At 46.7% G+C, this 17,354-nt stretch overlaps 2 protein-coding genes across 3 annotated transcripts in view; both read right to left on the bottom strand.

Moving 5' to 3' along the window:
* Positions 1 to 11,223, bottom strand: part of TIMELESS (timeless circadian regulator) — a 32,073-nt gene extending 20,850 nt beyond the window's left edge. The window contains exon 1 of one of the 2 annotated variants that reach the window (XM_003824910.4): positions 11,068 to 11,223. The gene's annotated coding sequence lies outside the window, so the exon portion shown is untranslated. The remainder of the gene's footprint in view (positions 1 to 11,067) is intronic. The other variant, XM_024931209.3, reaches the window with a different exon arrangement.
* Positions 11,224 to 11,259: 36 nt separating this feature from the next.
* MIP (major intrinsic protein of lens fiber) lies at positions 11,260 to 16,728 on the bottom strand. Its single transcript, XM_003824912.4, has 4 exons — positions 16,369 to 16,728; positions 15,706 to 15,870; positions 15,187 to 15,267; positions 11,260 to 13,239 (listed from the first exon to the last, which is right to left on the bottom strand). The coding sequence occupies exons 1-4, from the start codon at positions 16,726 to 16,728 to the stop codon at positions 13,054 to 13,056; spliced, it is 792 nt and encodes a 263-aa protein (XP_003824960.1). The 3' UTR covers positions 11,260 to 13,053.
* Between the last annotated feature and the right edge of the window lie 626 nt (positions 16,729 to 17,354).

Raw genomic sequence — 17,354 nt, 5'->3', positions numbered from 1 at the left:
TACAGGCATGCACCACCATACCCAGCTAATTTTGTATTTTTAGTAGAAACGAGGTTTCTCCATGTTGGTCAGGCTGGTCTCAAACTCCCGACCTCTGGTGATCTGCCCGTCTTGGCCTCACAAAGTGCAGGGATTACAGGCGTGAGCCACCGTGCCTGGCTTGCCCAGCTAATTTTTTGGTATTTCTGGTAGAGACAGGGTTTCACCATGTTGCCCAGGCTGCTCTGGAACTCCTGACTTCAAGTGATCCTCCTTCCTCCTAACTATGCTAACTCAAATTTAAAAGTCTATATTTAAAAAGGGCGCAGCCAGGCTCAGTGGCTCACGCCTGAAATCCCAGTACTTTGGGAGGCCAAGGCGGGAGGATCACTTGAGCCCAGGAGTTTAAGACCAGTTTGGGCAATATAGTGAGACCTCGTCTCTACAAAAAATTTAAAAAACAAAATTATCCGAGTGTGGTGGTGTGGGCTTGTGGTCCCAGCTACTAGAGAAGCTGAGGTGGGAGAATTACTTGAGCCTGGGAGGTGGAGGCTGCAATGGGCTGATATTGCGCCACTGCATTCCAGCCTAGATGACAGAGCAAGGCTCTGTCTCAAAAAAAAAAAAAAAAAAAGGAATGGAATACTGACTGATACATGCCATGAAGTAGATGAAACTTGAAAACATGTTCAGTGAAAGAAGCCAAACACAGCCGGGTGCAGTGGCTCACACCTGTAATCCCAGCACTTTTGGAGGCCAAGGTGGGCAGATCACCCTGAGGTCAGGAGTTGAGACCAGCCTGGCCAACATGGTGAAACCCCGTCTCTACTAAAAATACAAAAAAATTAGCTGGGCATGGTGGCGGGAGTCTGTAATCCCAGCTACTCAGGAGGCTGAGGCAGGAGAATCGCTTAAGCCCTGGAGGTGGAGGTAGCAGTGAGCCCAAATCGTGCCACTGCACTCCAGCCTGGGCAACAAGAGTGAAAACTCCATCTCAAAAAAAAAAAAAAAAAGAAGCCAAACACAAAAGGTCATATATTGTATGATGGAATTTATATGAAATGTCCAGAATAGGCAAATGCAATAGGCTGATATGGGCACAGTGGCTCACGCCTGTAATCCCAGCACTTTAGGAGGCTGAGGTGGGCAGAAATGGTTGTACAACTCTCTGAATATACTAAAAATCACAGAATTGTACAGGGTTTTTTTTTTTTTTTTTCTTTTGAGACAGGGTCTCACTCTGTTGACCAGCCCAGGCTGGAGTACAGATCAATCATGACTCGCTATAGCCTCAACTCCTTGGCCCAAGCAATCCTCCCACCTCAGCCTCCCAAGTAGCCGGGACCACAGGCATTCAATACCACACCTGGCTAATTTTTAAAATTTGTATAGAGCTGGTACCTCCCTATGTTGCCCACACTGGTCTCAAACTCCTGACTGGCCTCAAGCAATCCTCCTGCCTTGGCCTCCCAAAGTGCTGAGATTACAGGTGTGAACCACCACACCTAGCCTGAATTGTACACTTTAAAAGGGTGAATTTTACAGTATATGAATTATATCTCAAACAGCCGTTATAAACAACACTCCACACAATTACTATACGCATTCTGTTTCTACCATTTTAACACCAAAAAAACTATAGACAAAAATCTCAGGATAAAATACTGTCCTTTAAATTTAATAAATATGACTTCATGAAAAAATTCATTACATTGACTTTATTTTCACATTTCATCATAGACCAGGTGAGAACTTTGTCAAACACCACAGAGCCAGTGGATCTGGACATTTAAAAGGGATGTTAGTTACTTTTCCTACTCAACTAAGTATCAAGCAGTTCAGATGAAGCAATATGCATCTGAAATCAATACTTGGAGGCATTAAAATGCAAGAACCAAAAGAAAACAACAGATAAAATATTAAATGTATTTGCAATTCAAATTAACCTTTTTTTTTTTTTTTTTGAGACAGAGTCTTGCTCTGTCGCCCAGGCTGGAGTGCAGTGGCACGATCTCAGCTCACTGCAACCGCCACCTCCTGGATTCAAGCAACTCTTCTGCCTCAGCCTCCCAAGTAGCTGGGACTACAGGCGTGCGCCACCATGCCCAGCTAATTTTTGTATTTTTAGTAGAGATGGGGTTTCACCATATTGGCCAGGCTGGTCTCGAACTCCTGACCTCATGATCTGCCCACCTCGGCCTCCCAAAGTGCTGGGATAACAGGCATGAGCCACTGCACCCGACCAAATTAACTTACTTTTTGAAGACGAAACAAAACACTCTACCTGCCCCAAACCAACTCTGCTCCAAGGATCCTCTTTGAGACCCAGTAGTACGAACAAAATGGCATCTAGCACTTAAATTCCAATTCTGTCTGGTACTAAATTGGTGAACTTGAGCAGGTGGCTTAACTAAATCTCTTTCCTTATCAGTATACTGAGGAAATAATAATAATACCCACCCTCACAAGATATTAGGGAAGTGTAAATGAGATAATGTAAAGCAATGCTACTCAAACCTTGGTCTTCAGACCACTGCCAATCCACAAACTATTAGCAGTCTGCATCAAGGTAAGTACAGAAAGAAAGCATTAGCACTTAGAACATCTTAGGGCAATTTGACAGGCAGTTTACAGTTTTGTTTTGAGACAGGGTCTCCCTCTGTCACCCAGGCTGGACTGCAGTGGTGTGATCTTGGCTCACTGTAACCTCTGCCTCCCGGGCTCAAACTATTATCGTGCCTCAGCCTCCCAAGTAGCTGGGATTACAGGCCTGTGCCACCATGCCAGGCTAATTTTTTTGTGTTTTGTAGTTGAGATGGGGTTTCGCCATGTTGCCTAGGCTGCTGAACTCCTGGCCTCAAGTGATCCACCCACCTCGGCCTCCCAAAGTGCTGGGATTACAGGCATGAGCCACTGCCCCCAGCCAATGTTTGTTGAATCTAATAATGATAATAATAAAAAGCCTGTATTCTTTATGTCTTTTTAAATGTTATTTTTCTAGTAATTTTACTTTACAGAAGTGCTTTTAGAACACTACTGATCTGCAACAGCTTGAGGGAAAAATCTACCTGGTCCTTTACCAAGACAGTTTGAGAAGCAGTGATATTAAGCACTCTACCCAGTGCTGAGCACAAAGTAAGAATCCCTGGCTGGACATGGTGGCTCACGCCTGTAATACTAATACTTTGGGAGGTTGAGGTGGGAGGATCACTTGAGTCCAGGAGTTTGAGACCAGCCTGGGCAACATAGCGAAGCCCAGTCTCTACAAAAAATAAAATACAAAAATCAGCCGGGCATGCTGATATACACCTTTAGTCCCAGCTACCCAGGAGGCTAAGGCAGGAGGATCACTTGAGCCCAGGAGGTTGAAGTTGCAACGAGCTGAAATCGTGCCACTGCATTCCAGCCTGAGTAACAGAGTGAGACCCTGTCTCAAAAGACAAACAAACAAAACAAACAGAACCCCTCCCCCCCGCAAATATTAATTTCCTCTCCATCTGTCAGATTCTATAGTCAGTTACTAAATGCTTAGGGAGAACCTTCCTGGCAAAAGATAGCGTGCAGGTGCAATGGTAGTGCTAAAGAAATTTAAGAAATGTAGTTGCAGAGGCCAGGCGCGGTGGCTCACGCCTGTAATCCCAGCACTTTGGGAAGCCAAGGTGGGTGGATCACAAAGTCAGGAGTTCAAGACTAGTCTGGCCAACATGATGAAACCCCGTCTCTACTAAAACTAACAAAAAATTAGTCGGGTGTGGTGGCGGGTGCCTGTAATCCCAGCTCCTCGGGAGGCTGAGGCAGGAGAATCACTTGAACCAGGGAGGTGGAGGTTACAGTGAGTTGAGATCGTGCCACTGCACTCCAGCCTGGGCGACAGAGTGAGACTCCATCTCAAAAAAAAAAAAAAAAGAAAAAGAAATGTAGTTGCAGAAATAAAATCCACAAATATAGAACAAACAATGTAAAAGATAAGGCAGTACAAGCTCTAAATACGTGATACTGAAAAAAACTAAAAAACTAGTACTCTTTTCAGGTTAAAGTGGTCAAGGAGGTTTTGTCTGAGGAAGCATGATTAGAACTGGGCCTCTGAAAGCTGCATAGGATTAAGGCAGCTGGGAATAGGATGGGCATTTAAGCAGAGAACTGCCAGTGCAAAACCAAAGAGGGAGCCATTATGAATAGATGAGTCCAACAGGAAAGCAATGGAAAAGCAGCTGGAACCAGCTTTATGGGAAAAACCTCATCTTTGTCCATCAGTTCAAAGATTTAGAACCTAAGCCAGGGAGCCACTGAAGATTTCTGAGCTAGAAAACAAAATGATCAAACCAGGGTCACACATATTCTACTACTGTATCACTATATACATCAGTTTGGCCATTTTCCCGTGTGGCCTCTATCTCTTTTCCTTTCAGTGCACTCACCCTGCAAAAGACCATACATAACCTCAGATCAATGCAACCATCTGCTTCCTAGACGTCAATTCAAATCTAGGCCCAGATGTGCTGGAGAAAACCAAACGACCCTGTATAGTGATAGAAGATAGATGATGTTGCAGGAAGTCAGGGACCCCGAACGGAGAGACCGGCTGAAGCCACAGCAGAAGAACATAAATTGTGAAGATTTCATGGACATTTATTAGTTCCCCAAATTAATACTTTTATAATTTATTACGCCTGTCTTTACTGCAATCTGTGAACATAAATTATGAAGATTTCATGGACATTTATCACTTCCCCAATCAATACTCTTATAATTTCCTATGCCTGTCTTTAATCTCTTAATCCCGTCATCTTCATAAACTGACGATGTATGTCATCTCAGGACCCTGTGATCACTGCATTAACTGTACAAATTGTTTGTAAAACATGTGTGTTTGAACAATATGAAATCAGGGCACCCTGAAAAAGAACAGAACAACAGCAATTTTCAGGGAACAAGGAAAGATACCATAAGGTCTGACTGCCTGGGGGGTCGGGCAGAATAGAGCCATAGTTTTCTTCTTGCAGGGAGCCTATAAACAGACGTGTGAGTAGGAGAAATATCACTGAATTCTTTTCCCAGCAAGGAATATTAATAATTGATAACCCTGGGGAAGGAATGCATTCCCAGGGGTAGGCCTATAGACGACTGCTCTGGGAGTATCTGTCTTATGCGGTTGAGACAAGGGATGAAATATGCCCTGGTCTCCTGCAGTGCCCTCAGGCTTACTAGGATTGGGAAATTCCAGCCTGGTGAATTCTAGTCAGACTGGTTTTCTGCTCTCAAACCCTGTTTCCTGTTAAGATGTTTATCAAGACAATGTGTGCCCAGCGGGACATGGACCCTCATCAGTAATTCTAATTTCGCCCTTGCCTTGTGATCCTGCTCTGCCCTTTTGCCTTGTGATCTTTTATTGCCCTTTGAAGCATGTGATCTCTGTGATCCACTCCCTATTCGTAACCCCCTCCCCTTCTAAAATCCCTAATAAAAACTTGCTGGTTTTGTGGCTCAAGTCGCCATCATGGTCCTACCAATATGTGATGGCACCCACAGAGGCCTAGCTGTAAAATTCTTCTCTTTGTAGTCTTTCTCTTTATTTATGAGACCAGCTGACACTTAGGGAAAATAGAAAAGAACCTACATTGAAATATTGGGGGCTGGTTCCCCCGATAACATGTATAGCCTGCAACCTGAGCAGGGCCTTCAGCCTGGTCCAGCAAATCATTTTGGTATTCTCTTTTTTTTTTTTTTGAGACAGAGTCTTGCTCTGTCATCCAGGCTGGAGTGCAGTGGCGCGATCTCGGCTCACTGCAACTCTGCCTCCTGGGTTCAAGCGATTCTCTTGCCTCAGCCTCCCAAGTAGCTGGGATTACAGGTGCCCGCCACCACGCTTGGCTAATTTTTGTATTTTTAGTAGAGACATGGTTTCACCATGTTGGCCAGGCTGGTCTGGAACACCTGACCTTGTGATCCGCCTGCCTCGGCCTCCCAAAATGCTGGGATTACAGACATGAGCCACCGTGCCCAGCCTCATTTCTGTATTCTTGGTCCCCTTCATTGTCTCTTCCCAAAGAACCACTATTCCTAACTTTCATCATTATCCTCAAGCCCCTTCACTCTACTGCTTCCTTGCCTCCCACCTGGTTTATCTGCTTCCTTCCTGTTAGGAATAATTGAGGTTATCAGACATGAACTCTCTCAACTCTCTCCACCCAAGCCTAAAAACATACATATTTCAAACACCCACCCTTAGTTCTTTGCTTCTAATCTAAGTACTCTGTGATCCTCATTAATCACTTCCTGTCCCTTAGTTGGTTACTCCTTATTTCCAACCTTCCCTTTATACTAGCCCCATCCCCATATATTATGAGTTGCTCAAGGCTATTCCATCTGTTTTTTTCTTTTGAGGCAGTATCTCAAAAGTGTAGTGATGTGCAGTGGTGCGATCTCGGCTCACTGCAGCCTCAAGCCCCCAGGCTCAAGCTATCCTCTGACCGCAGCCTCCCAAAGTGCTGGGATTACAGGCATGTGCCCCCACACCTGTCCTAGCTCATCTTAAGGGGGGAAAAAATCCAACATAAAACAAAACTTTCCCCTTTGACTTCTTATTGGCTGTTCCTCCTCCTACTTAAGTGCTGATTTTCCTTAGGCCTGCATCTTTAGCCTTCTTCCCTTCTCACTGTACACGGCCTGATTGGGCAAACTCACCCTCTCCCATGCACTTCAACTACCATCCAAGCCAGAAGCCAGCAAATCTGTATTTCTGGCCCCTCTGAGCTATTGAGTTGACAATCTCATATGTTAAACTGACTAACTGAATAGCATTCTCTACCTTTATGTCTCAAAGATACCTTACACTCAATAGGTCTAAAGCTGAACTCATCTTCCCAAGTCTGTCTCCACTTTGGCTCTCTCAAGGACTGACACTATCTCCTCAGTGAAGAAGGCTAAGAGTTTCACCTTATTAAAAGAAACCTAGGGCCAGGCGCAGTGGCTCATGCCTGTAATCCCAGCACTTTGGGAGGCCGAGGTGGGCGGATCACCTGAGGTTGGGAGTTCGAGACCAGCCTGACCAACATGGAGAAACCCCATCTCTACTAAAAATACAAAATTAGTTGGGTGTGGTGGTGCATGCCTGTAATCCCAGCTACTTGGGAGGCTGAGGCAGAATTGTTTGAACCCAGGAGGCGGAGGTTGCGGTGAGCCGAGATCGCACCATTGCATTCCAGCCTGGGAAACAAGAGTGAAACTCCACGTCAAAAAAAAAAAAAAAAAAAAGAGGCTGGATGTGGTGGCTCATGCCTGTAATCCCAGCACTTTGGGAGGCCGAGGCGGGTGGATCACCTGAGGTCGGGAGTTCAAGACTAGCCTGACCAACATGGAGAAACCCTGTCTCTACTAAAAATACAAAATTAGCTGGGTGTAGTGGTGCATGCCTGTAATCCCAGCTACTCAGGAAGCTGAGGCAGGAGAATCGCTTGAGGTGGAGGTTGCAGTGAGCTGAGATCGCACCATTGCACTCCAGCCTGGGCAACAAGAGCGAAACTCTGTCTCAAAAAAAAAAAGAAACCTAGGAGTCACCTTAGCTCCATCTCACTTAACTTCCTTAAGTTCTTCTATCAGTTGCTGTCTATCCTTCTATCCCAATTGCTACTGCCTTAGTTCAGTTCCTGAGTAGCTCTTGCTTAGGTTACTCAACCTCTTCCTATCCTCTTTCTCTGCCTCCAGACTTTTTTTCTTTTTTGAAAGAGGGTCTTGCTTTGTCACCCAGTCTGGAGTGCAGTGGTGCAATCACAGCTCCCGGCAGCCTCAACCTCCCAGGCTCAAGCGACTTTCCCACCTCAGCCTCCCAAATAGCTGGGACTATAGGGTACATCATCACACCCTGCTAATTTTTGTGTTTTTTGTAGAGACAAGGTTTTGCCATGTTGCCCGGGCTGGTCTTTAACTCCTGGGCTCAAGCGATCCACCCACCTGGGCTCCCAAAGTGCTGGGATTACAGGCATGAATGCAGCTGCCTCCAGTCTTGTTCAATCTAGCCTCAATATGGTTACCTGATTTAGGCATATAACAATCCTGCTTAAAACACTTCAATGGATACATAAGAAACTTCATAGTGATGGTCTCTGAGAACTAGGGGATCTAGGATAGGAGAAATATTTGTCTTTCCCTTTGGTACTATTTGAATTCTTTACTATTAGCATGCATTACTATACAAAACTAAAGTTTCAGTGACCTCCAGTGCCTACGATACAAAGTCTTTCATGAATCTCTCTCCTGTTTACCTCTCACGCTTCTCTCTCAAGCCACTATTCTATCTAGGATGGCCTCCCATCCAAATATCAACTTAGCTCTGAAGACTCTGTGCAGGCCAGGCGCAGTGGCTCACGTCTGTAATCCCAGCACTTTGGGTGGCCGAGGCGGGTGGATCGCCTGAGGTCAGGACTTCAAGACCAGCTTGGCCAACATGGTGAAACCCTGTCTCTACTAAAAATAAAAAAAATTAGCCAGGTGTGGTGGTGGGTGCCTGTAATTCCAGCTACTGGGAGGCTGAGCCAGGAGAATCACTTGAACCTGGGAGACCGCGCCACTGCACTCCAGCCTGGACAATAAGAGCAAAACTCCATCTCAAAAAAAAAAAAAAAAAAAAACTGCCCAAAAGGGACTTCCTCCTGACTTCATACAGAAGTGACCTCCTTTTCCTTAATGTCTACTGTGTACCATATTCAGACTTCCAACATGGTACTTACAATTCATGTTGTATATAATAGTTAAAATCAAAGTCTATCTCCCTCCATTAGCCTTAGATTCCCTGAGGACAGGAATTCTTTTTGTTTTGTTTTTGTTTTTTTGGAGACGAGTCTCACTCTGTCACTCAGGCTGGAATGCAATGGTGCAATCTCGGCTCACTGCAACCTCCGCCTCCCAGGTTCAAGTGATTCTCCTGCCTCAGCCTCCCAAGTAGCTGGGATTACAGGAACATGCCACCATACCCAGCTAATTTTTGTATATATATATTTTTTTTAGTAGAGATAGGAATTCTTATTCACCCTTGAACTTTCAGAGCCTTGCTACAGGATCAGAATTTCCAGAGATGGGGCTTAGGCAAGTGTTTTGACAATGTTCCTCAGGTGATTCTAACTATCCTATGTTAACTGCACGAAAACGTAAACTCTTTCACATCAGGAATTAGCATTACGCAGCACAATGTAAGTGCTCAATAAATGCTTTACTAAATTGAACTGAAACAGAGAAGTCTGGAAGATGAGGGAGAAGAGTTTGGAGCTAAAGATTTGGAGGCATCAGGATGTAAGATGGTGTGAGTGCAGTGAGAGGAGGAAGGAAGCCAGGAAGGATTTCTTGATGACCCTTTCACTGTAACCATAGAAGACTCAATTACATGTGTTTTCCTTAGGACTTGAGTTCCTTAAGGGTCAGGAACTCTCCGTCCTACTCATCTCTGTAAGCCTGGCGCTAAGCACAGTGCATGGTATATGTTAGGAGCTCAGTAACCTTTTATTGATCTTTTATTGAGCTGTATCAGTGCCCCTGGTAATAGAGGGGGGTAAAAAACTTCAGGGACACACAGGAAGAAGTGACTAACTTGGCACAGGAAGCTGGATACATTGATTTTCAGAGGGACAATTAAGCTCAGTCTTCAAAGAGAAGTTCGCTTGGCAGAGCAGTGTCAAGAACTTCCAAGCAGAAGGAACAGCAGGAACTAAGTACTGAGATATGAAAGAGGGCAGCCACAATCTTTCCACGTGGCCAGGAGTCAGGTGCGTAAGAGATTTACAAAATGAGATTTAGAGGGTCAGGGCCAGACTGAGAGGCCACAGACACCCACCTACGGATTTAAGGCTAACTGTGGGTGGTCAAAGAGGAGTTTTAAATTTAACATCAGATGATCTACCTTTACTTTGTACAAAGTACTAGTAGGGCGATGGTTCACACCTGTAATCCCAGCACTGTGGGAGGCCGAGGCGGGCGGATCATTTGAGGTCAGGAGTTCGAGACCGGCCTGGCCAACATGGTGAAACCCCATACAAAAATTAGCTGGGCGTGGTGGCGGGCACCTGTAATCCCAGCTCCTGGGGAGGCTGAGGCAGGAGAATCGCTTGAACCGGGGAGGCGGAGGTTGCAGTGAGCCGAGATCGGACCACTGCACTCCAGCCTGGGCGACAGAGCCAGACTCCATCTCAAAAACAAAACAAAACAAAACAAAACAACCAAAAAAAAACAAACAGGCCACGCGCGGTGGCTCACGCCTATAATCCCAGCACTTTGGGAGGCCGAGGCGGGCGGATCACGAGGTCAGGAGTTTGAGATCATCCTGACCAATAAGGTGAAACCCCCATCTCTACTAAAAAAAAATACAAAAATTAGCCGGGCATGGTGACGCGCGCCTGTAATCCCAGCTACTCAGGAAGCTGAGGCAAGAGAATCGCTTGAACCCGGGAGGCGGAGGTTGCAGTGAGCCGAGATGGCGCCACTGCACTCCATCCTGGGCGACAGAACGAGACTCCGTCTAAAAATAAAAGAAAATAAATAAAAAATTGAAAGTACTAGTCGAAGCACGAATGGCAAAGAATTGAGAGGCTCAAGGAAAAAAGCTTCATTAGCGGCTGAGGTCCAGGTGACAAACCCAAACAAGGCAACGAAGGGAGGGAGTGAGAAATCCATTCCATAAAACCCACGATATAAGTAAAGCGGCCTGTGAATTCCGACCACTGCTGACCGCCAGGCCACACACCGGTTTTTTTCAGGAGGTCTCAACTAGATGCTAAGCTCCGAAGTGGAACTCCCCCAGGCACTTTCTGTTCTAATTCAGGAATTCCAAGCCCCTTTCCATCACAACCCCACCCCGCGGGAGACCCAAGCTGTGCGGAGCAGCGCAGGGCTAAGCCCGCGTCCGGTGAGACCCGGGAACGCGGCGCGGGAGACTAAGGAGCAGAGTACAGAATTGCGCGTGCGCGCCTGCAGCACGAGCCCCGCCCCCTGGCTCTAAACCGGGTGGCGGGAAAAGGGACTCAGCGTCTCCCGAGAATGCCCCCATAGCTTCGAAAGGATCCCCGTGTCCGCTTAGCGCCCTCTCGCCACACACTCACTCACCCGCTCCCTGCGGGTCCTCAGAAGCCCGGAGGAGCCACCGGCCCTCCGGCGCGGGGCCGCAGCCTTTCCGCCACCAGGCTCAGCTGGACCGGTCCCCGCCTGCGCGGAGAGCGAGGCGGGGCGCGCCGGGCTGGTCCACGTGACTCCGAGCGAGCTGGGGCGGAGATTGGTGAAGAAGGAAGGAAAAGGGAAGCGAGTGCAGGGACTGTTTTATGTGAGGTCGATCTAAAAATCACAGCGCTATGAATTTTCTGCTGAATTATAGTAGAATCAAAGTCCGATTAGAGGTGAATTTACAAACATTCTTCCCCTTCTTCTAGTCAAGCGGACTATTCCAAGTCTTAAATAGTTAGTTAGAAAAGTTAGGTTTTATTTGGGAGGAAGTAAAGAGCTGAAGTACAGGGAGGAATGGTCTTCTGGGATAGGGGATGTCCGTTGTATTATAGGTATAAATTTAAAGCTTTCAAAGTATGCAAGAGGCTCATAAAAGGAAGAAAGCAACCGTAAATATTCATTGAACAGTTGAGGGTCTCTTCTGGCCTCTGCTGAGATGATCTTGCCAAAAGGAAAATAAAATAGGGCTGTGCTCTGGCCCCCTGTAATCCCAGCTACTGGGGAGGCTGAAGCAGGAAGATCGCTTGAGCCCAGGATTTCTAGACTGTAGTGTGCGATGATCGTGCCTGTGAATATCCATTGCACTCCAACCTGGTCAACATAGTAAGACCCCCTCTCAAAAAAAAAAAAAAAAAAAAAAAGAAGATAGGGCTCAAACAAATAATAATCTCCTGAATTATTAAGCATTTGAATAGAAGGAATCAATTTCTGGGGTATGAGGGAGTTAGAAGAGATTTGCTTCAAGATGAAAGGACAGATGACAGAGAGATGAAAATACACAGACACAAAACAAGAAAAAAAACACGGAACTAGTGATAAAAGCAGAAAGATGCCATTTGAGGAGTGTTTTGATTTGCTCTAAATAAATTAGAACAGCGTCAAAGCCTCTCCCCTCATGCCCCCTACTACCACCCGTTCATTTATTTGCTCCAGGAATCAGATTTCCTGTGTTGGCCTTAGGGAACAATTGTGGGGCTTAAATACCATCTGCCAGGCAGCCACAACAGTGGATGTCAGGCTGACCAGTTAAGCTGCTTAATTTTTCTAGATTCTAGGCTTGCTCAGGCTCTATTTAGGTTGGAAGCTCCTTGGCCCAGGACCTCTGAAGAGATCCATTATGTCAGAATGAACACAACCAGCCAGCGGATGTAGACAGGTTTACGTGGCTTTACAGAACAGCTAAATCCTAGTGTTCACTTTTCTCAGAGCTACTTCCCCACCCAAGTCCCTGGGGCAAGCATCCCTAAGATAAGATAAGTAGGCTATATATTCCCATTAACTTCCCCCCAATTCTTCAGTACACCTACATCCTGATCTGGGGCTAATACTCCATTTTCACCACCCACCTCCCTTGAGTCCCTTCTCCTAACCCTTGGAAGCCTTGTCTCCTCCACTTCTCTCCATCTGCCTCGTGTGAGGAGTAACTCCCTGCTTCTCTGTTCCCTCAGAAATCAAGAGCCACACACTTGACTGGCAGCAGGGTAAAGGCCAGAAACTTAAGGTGTCGGTTACCCAGTACTCACCATACTGGGTCGAGGAAGGGAGGTATAGGATGGCACCTCTTTTTGCTTCCTTAGCTCTCATGCCCCAAAACTCAGACACAGCCACACTCACATTCATATGCACAATCAGCACACACGGCGAAGGGTGGTGGGATGGGGAGGAAGGGAAGTTTGCACCAACCAGCTCATGAATGCAACTTGAAAGATTTCACACAGCAAAAGGAAAAAAAAAAAAAAACAACCACATACATAAGTTAAAAAATAAAGAAGTACATGCCCCTCCCCACAGTCTCTTTCTTCATCTAGGGGCTGGCTAAACCCCTCCACGTAAACTCAGAAGCTTTCTACTCCCTCTATTCAGCTGGAGCTTCTACAGGGCCTGGGTGTTCAGTTCAACAGGTTCCCCTGTGACCTCTGGTTGTCCATTGGAGACATCGGGTTTGGCACCCTTGAGGACAGACAGTCTCTCAGAAATACTCTTGAGCCGGGGGAAGAGAAGAAAGTCGTACAGGAGGCTGCCCAGACCCCCTCCAATGATTGGGCCTACCCAGTACACCTGTGGAAAGAGAAAAGGAATACTCAGGCTTGGGGAGGGGACAGAGCAGCAACGCTGCTCTTTTTCCAGCCACCTTAGTGGAAAACAAGATATTGTACACTTGATATCTACAATAAACTCACCATTTATTTTCTGATTCATCAAATTACTCCTTTATCCCACACCTTAGCATGTGTATATTCTATTTGTTATCAATTTGCACTAGTTTGTATGTTGCTTTCAAAAAAATTTTATAAATTGTGGTAAAACACATATAAAATTTACCATATTAAATATTTTTGGGCCGGGCGTGGTGGCTCATGCCTGTAATCCCAGCACTTTGAGAGGCCGAGGTGGGCGGATCCCCTGAGGTCAGGAGTTCGAGACCAGCCTGGCCAATATGGTGAAACCCCATCTCTACTAAAAATAAGAAAATTAGCTGGGCGTGGTGGCAGATGCCTGTAATCCCAGCTACTCAGGAGGCTGAGGCAGGAGAATCGCTTGAACCTGGGAGGTGGAGGTTGCAGTGAGCTGAGATCATGCCATTGCACTCCAGCCTGGGTGACAGAGTGACACCCTGTCTCACAAAATAAATAAATAAAATAAATAAATAAATAAATAAATAAATAAATAAATATTTTTGGACAGGCGCAGTGGCTTACGCCTGTAATCCCAGCACTTTGGGAGGCTGAGACGGGCGGATCACAAGACGGGCGGATCACAAGGTCAGCCATTTGAGAACAGCCTGACCAACAGGGAGAAACCCCATCTCTACTAAAAATATAAAAATTAGCTGGGCGTGGTGGCAGGCGCCTGAAATCCCAGCTACTCGGGAGGCTGAGGCAGGAGAATTGCTTGAACCCAGGAGGCAGAGGTTGCAGTGAGCTGAGATCCTGAGATCAAGCTCCACTGCACTCCAGCCTGGGTGACAGAGGGAGACTCCGTCTCAAAAATATATATATATGTTTTTAAGTGTACAGTTTAGTAGTGTTAAGTATATTCACATTGTTGTGCAACCTATGTGTAGAACTTTTTCATCTTGCAAAGCTGTAACTCTATACCCATTAAACAACTGCCTATTCCACCCCACCCCCATCAGCCCCTGGTAACTATCCTTCTACTTTGCGTCTGTGAATTTGAGTACTCTAAGTACCCCATATAAATGTAATCATACAGTATTTGTCTTTTTGTGACTGGCTTATTCACTTAGCATAATGTCCTCAAGATTCATCCATGTTGTGGTATGTGTCACAATTTCCTTCCTTTTTACAGCTAATATTCCATTTATGTATATACCACATTTTGTTTATCCATTCATCCACTGAGGAACACTTGGGTTGCTTTTACCTCTTGGCTATTGTGAATAATGCTGTTATGAAAATGGGTGTACAGCTTTGAAAAATTTTTAAATTATTTCCATATGTTTGGCTTGCACAACATCAACATAAGCAATATTTATTGAGTGCTTACTTTATATCAGATTCTGTGCTAAATGTTTCTCACATATAACTTTCACACATTTCTCGTAATGTCCCATTTTATAGTAAAACAAACTGAAGCACAGAGTGATTATTTGCCCATGGTCACACACAAAGCCGATAACGTATTAGAACTGGAATGGGGCTGAGGCCCATCTGTGCTCACAACACATCTTGATCTCTGAGAGCAGAATTTATTCTGCTCATATTTAGTTGTCTCTCTTCATACCCCCTAGTTCAGCAACCAGTGAATACTCAGTGCATACTCCCTGACTAACCAGAGAAGGAAAAATATGAGCAAGAGCCTCTCCTTCTAGCAAAATCATGAATCCTGCTTACACAGGCATGCCAAACTCTCTGACAGCCCCCTTAGCTGAGTGCTGGTAGAGAAGCCAACACACACAGAAGGAAAGCAGGAATCCAGCCTGGAACCTGCAGTCCACAACCATCCAGAAGGGCTCCAGGATCTTGCCCCTCTCCCTTCACTCACCCAGTGGTTAGTGAAGTTCCCAGTGAGAATGGCAGGAGCAAAGGAGCGGGCAGGATTCATGCCTGCACCAGTATAATACATCTGCAAAAGAGACAGTTGTAACTGAGACACCCCCCTACTGCACCCCAGCTTCTCTCCCCACAACCCACATTGCCCCTGAGAGCTGCCATCTTTTCTCCAGCCAGCAGCAAGTGGAGAGGGACAGCCTGCATGACTCTCCAGGGGTTCCTGCAATGGGGTGAGGGCGACTGATGCCCTGTCTGGGAACAGACTATGGATCCATAGGCAAAGCCCATGTCTAGCCATGATACGTTCATTTCTACCTTGGGGTCAAGAAGGACTAGATATAGCAGTCACAAGAGAGGGATAGGGCAGAGTTGATTCCTTTGTGCCAGTAGAGAGTGCAATGGACAATGTTCATGTTTGACAGTGAAGTAGGCAGGAAGAACCCTTAAAAGCTGGGAAAGGTTTAGGGGCCCCGGAATCCTTGAATGAGAAGTTGCTCTCCTTCCTGCTTACCCCAAAGAGGTGCCCCAGGGCAAGGGAGAAGCCAACGGCCAGGGCCACGGAGCCCAGTTGGCCATTCCGCCTCTCGTCGTATGTGGCAAAGATGCAGAGCACGAACTGGAGCGTCAGGAAGATCTCCACTGTGGTTGCCTGGCCCACGCTCACCGCAGGGTGCAACTGTGCAAAGGAAGAAGAAGAGAGACAGCTCAGGAGGGCTGCCACAGTGTTACCTCCTCAAGACTTCCCCGGCAAGGATCTCGTTATGGCATCAGGTCCCTGGAGAGGAAGGATAATACAACCCCGTTCATAATCATTGTATTTGCATCTTAGCGTCTCCTAACAGTGCTCCTTCATGATGGAAATGATTGCAGCCACTTACATGTATGAGGAAACTGAGGCCTTGAAAGGTAAAATAAGTTTCCTTAAGAACCTGCAAGGAGTTGGAAGGAAAGCTGAAACTCAAACTCAGGTTTCTTAATTCTCAGTCCAGGGCCCTATGCCTTCCTTAAAGCTCTAAACCACCTGTCAATCCTCACCACTTCAACACACACATGCTCACACATGCACATATTGTCCCAGACCCCAGGGGAGCTGATTCACCTGCACCAGTCAGGGAGTCAGGGCAACAGAGAGTCAGGACACCAGGTTCCCCATCCCCTCTCAGCCAACCATTACCGTGTTGAGTGCTAGGTTTCCTCGGACGGCAGGTGGGGTAACGCTATACAGCACAGCGGCCCCAGCCACAGCTCCCAGGAGCTGGGCTGCCATATAGCAGAAGGCACGGAGCAGGGACATCTGGGAGCCCACAAGGAAAGCAAAAGTGACTGCAGGATTGACGTGGGCTCCACTGATGTGGCCCACAGACTGCACCAGTGTAGCCAGGGCCAAGCCAAATGCCATAGCCACCTGCAGAACATGCAGGGGTCCAGGAGCCCAGCGCAGTGAGGACCCCAGCCCAAAGAAGACATAGAAGAGGGTGGCAAAGAACTCAGCGAATATGGCCCTCCAAAAGGAGGCTGATCGCAGTTCCCACATGGCAGGGGGGATGGTCACAGTGCCTGGGTCCCTGCTACCCCCATGGCCTTGTCTGGGTGGACAGTCCCCTTTATAGAGGACTCTTAATCCCTGGGAGGGGCAGGCTGAGGTAGCAGGCCCAGCCTCTTAACCCCTTCACAGCTGTGGAGGGCTAAGTCCCCTCCCCTACATGGTAAAGATGCTGGATTTTCCCGCCTTTCTCAACTGGGAGATGAGCCGACAGAGCCATGGCAGTGAGGGTGGGATTGGGGTCACAGCAAGAGAGACTACAAGAAGTGGGGGTGAAGAACAGCAGGACTGGAAGAGTCTGCCCTTCTGTGTGTGTCAAAATTGGGGTTCATTGTCCTGATTGACATCAACATTAGAATACTCTTCAGCTCTCTTTGGAAGGTCCATCAAGCTGAGCTCACTTCATGGCATTTGGGACTGAGCTCCTGGGGGCCTCAGCCTCCTCTGAGTCTGCCAGGGGTAAGGGTTGGGGGGAGTGGTAAGGAGTGGGGTTCAGCAGGGAAGTTGGATAACTAAAGAGAATTCTTTAGTTCCCAGGGATTAGAAGCCTTTCTCCCATTGGCTAGTTTGGGCTGGAATCTGTGGACCCTGCAGCTCTGGGACAAAATAGTTCTGCT

The sequence above is a fragment of the Pan paniscus genome, chromosome 10 (assembly GCF_029289425.2).
Source record: "Pan paniscus chromosome 10, NHGRI_mPanPan1-v2.0_pri, whole genome shotgun sequence".
NCBI classification, from domain to species: Eukaryota; Metazoa; Chordata; class Mammalia; order Primates; family Hominidae; genus Pan; species Pan paniscus.
Note: the sequence above shows the minus strand (reverse complement) of the source record. Positions and strands in the feature narration are given on the sequence as shown.

Excerpts from the sequence above, each read along its gene's own strand:
- MIP (XM_003824912.4), bottom strand. The coding sequence starts at position 16,728 with ATGTGGGAACTGCGATCAGCCTCCTTTTGGAGGGCCATATTCGCTGAG. Across the intron at positions 15,871-16,368 it reads GAAACCTAGCACTCAACACG|TTGCACCCTGCGGTGAGCGT; the intron begins GTAATGGTTGGC and ends TCCTTTGCACAG. Across the intron at positions 13,240-15,186 it reads GGAACTTCACTAACCACTGG|GTGTACTGGGTAGGCCCAAT; the intron begins GTGAGTGAAGGG and ends CTCTTTCCACAG.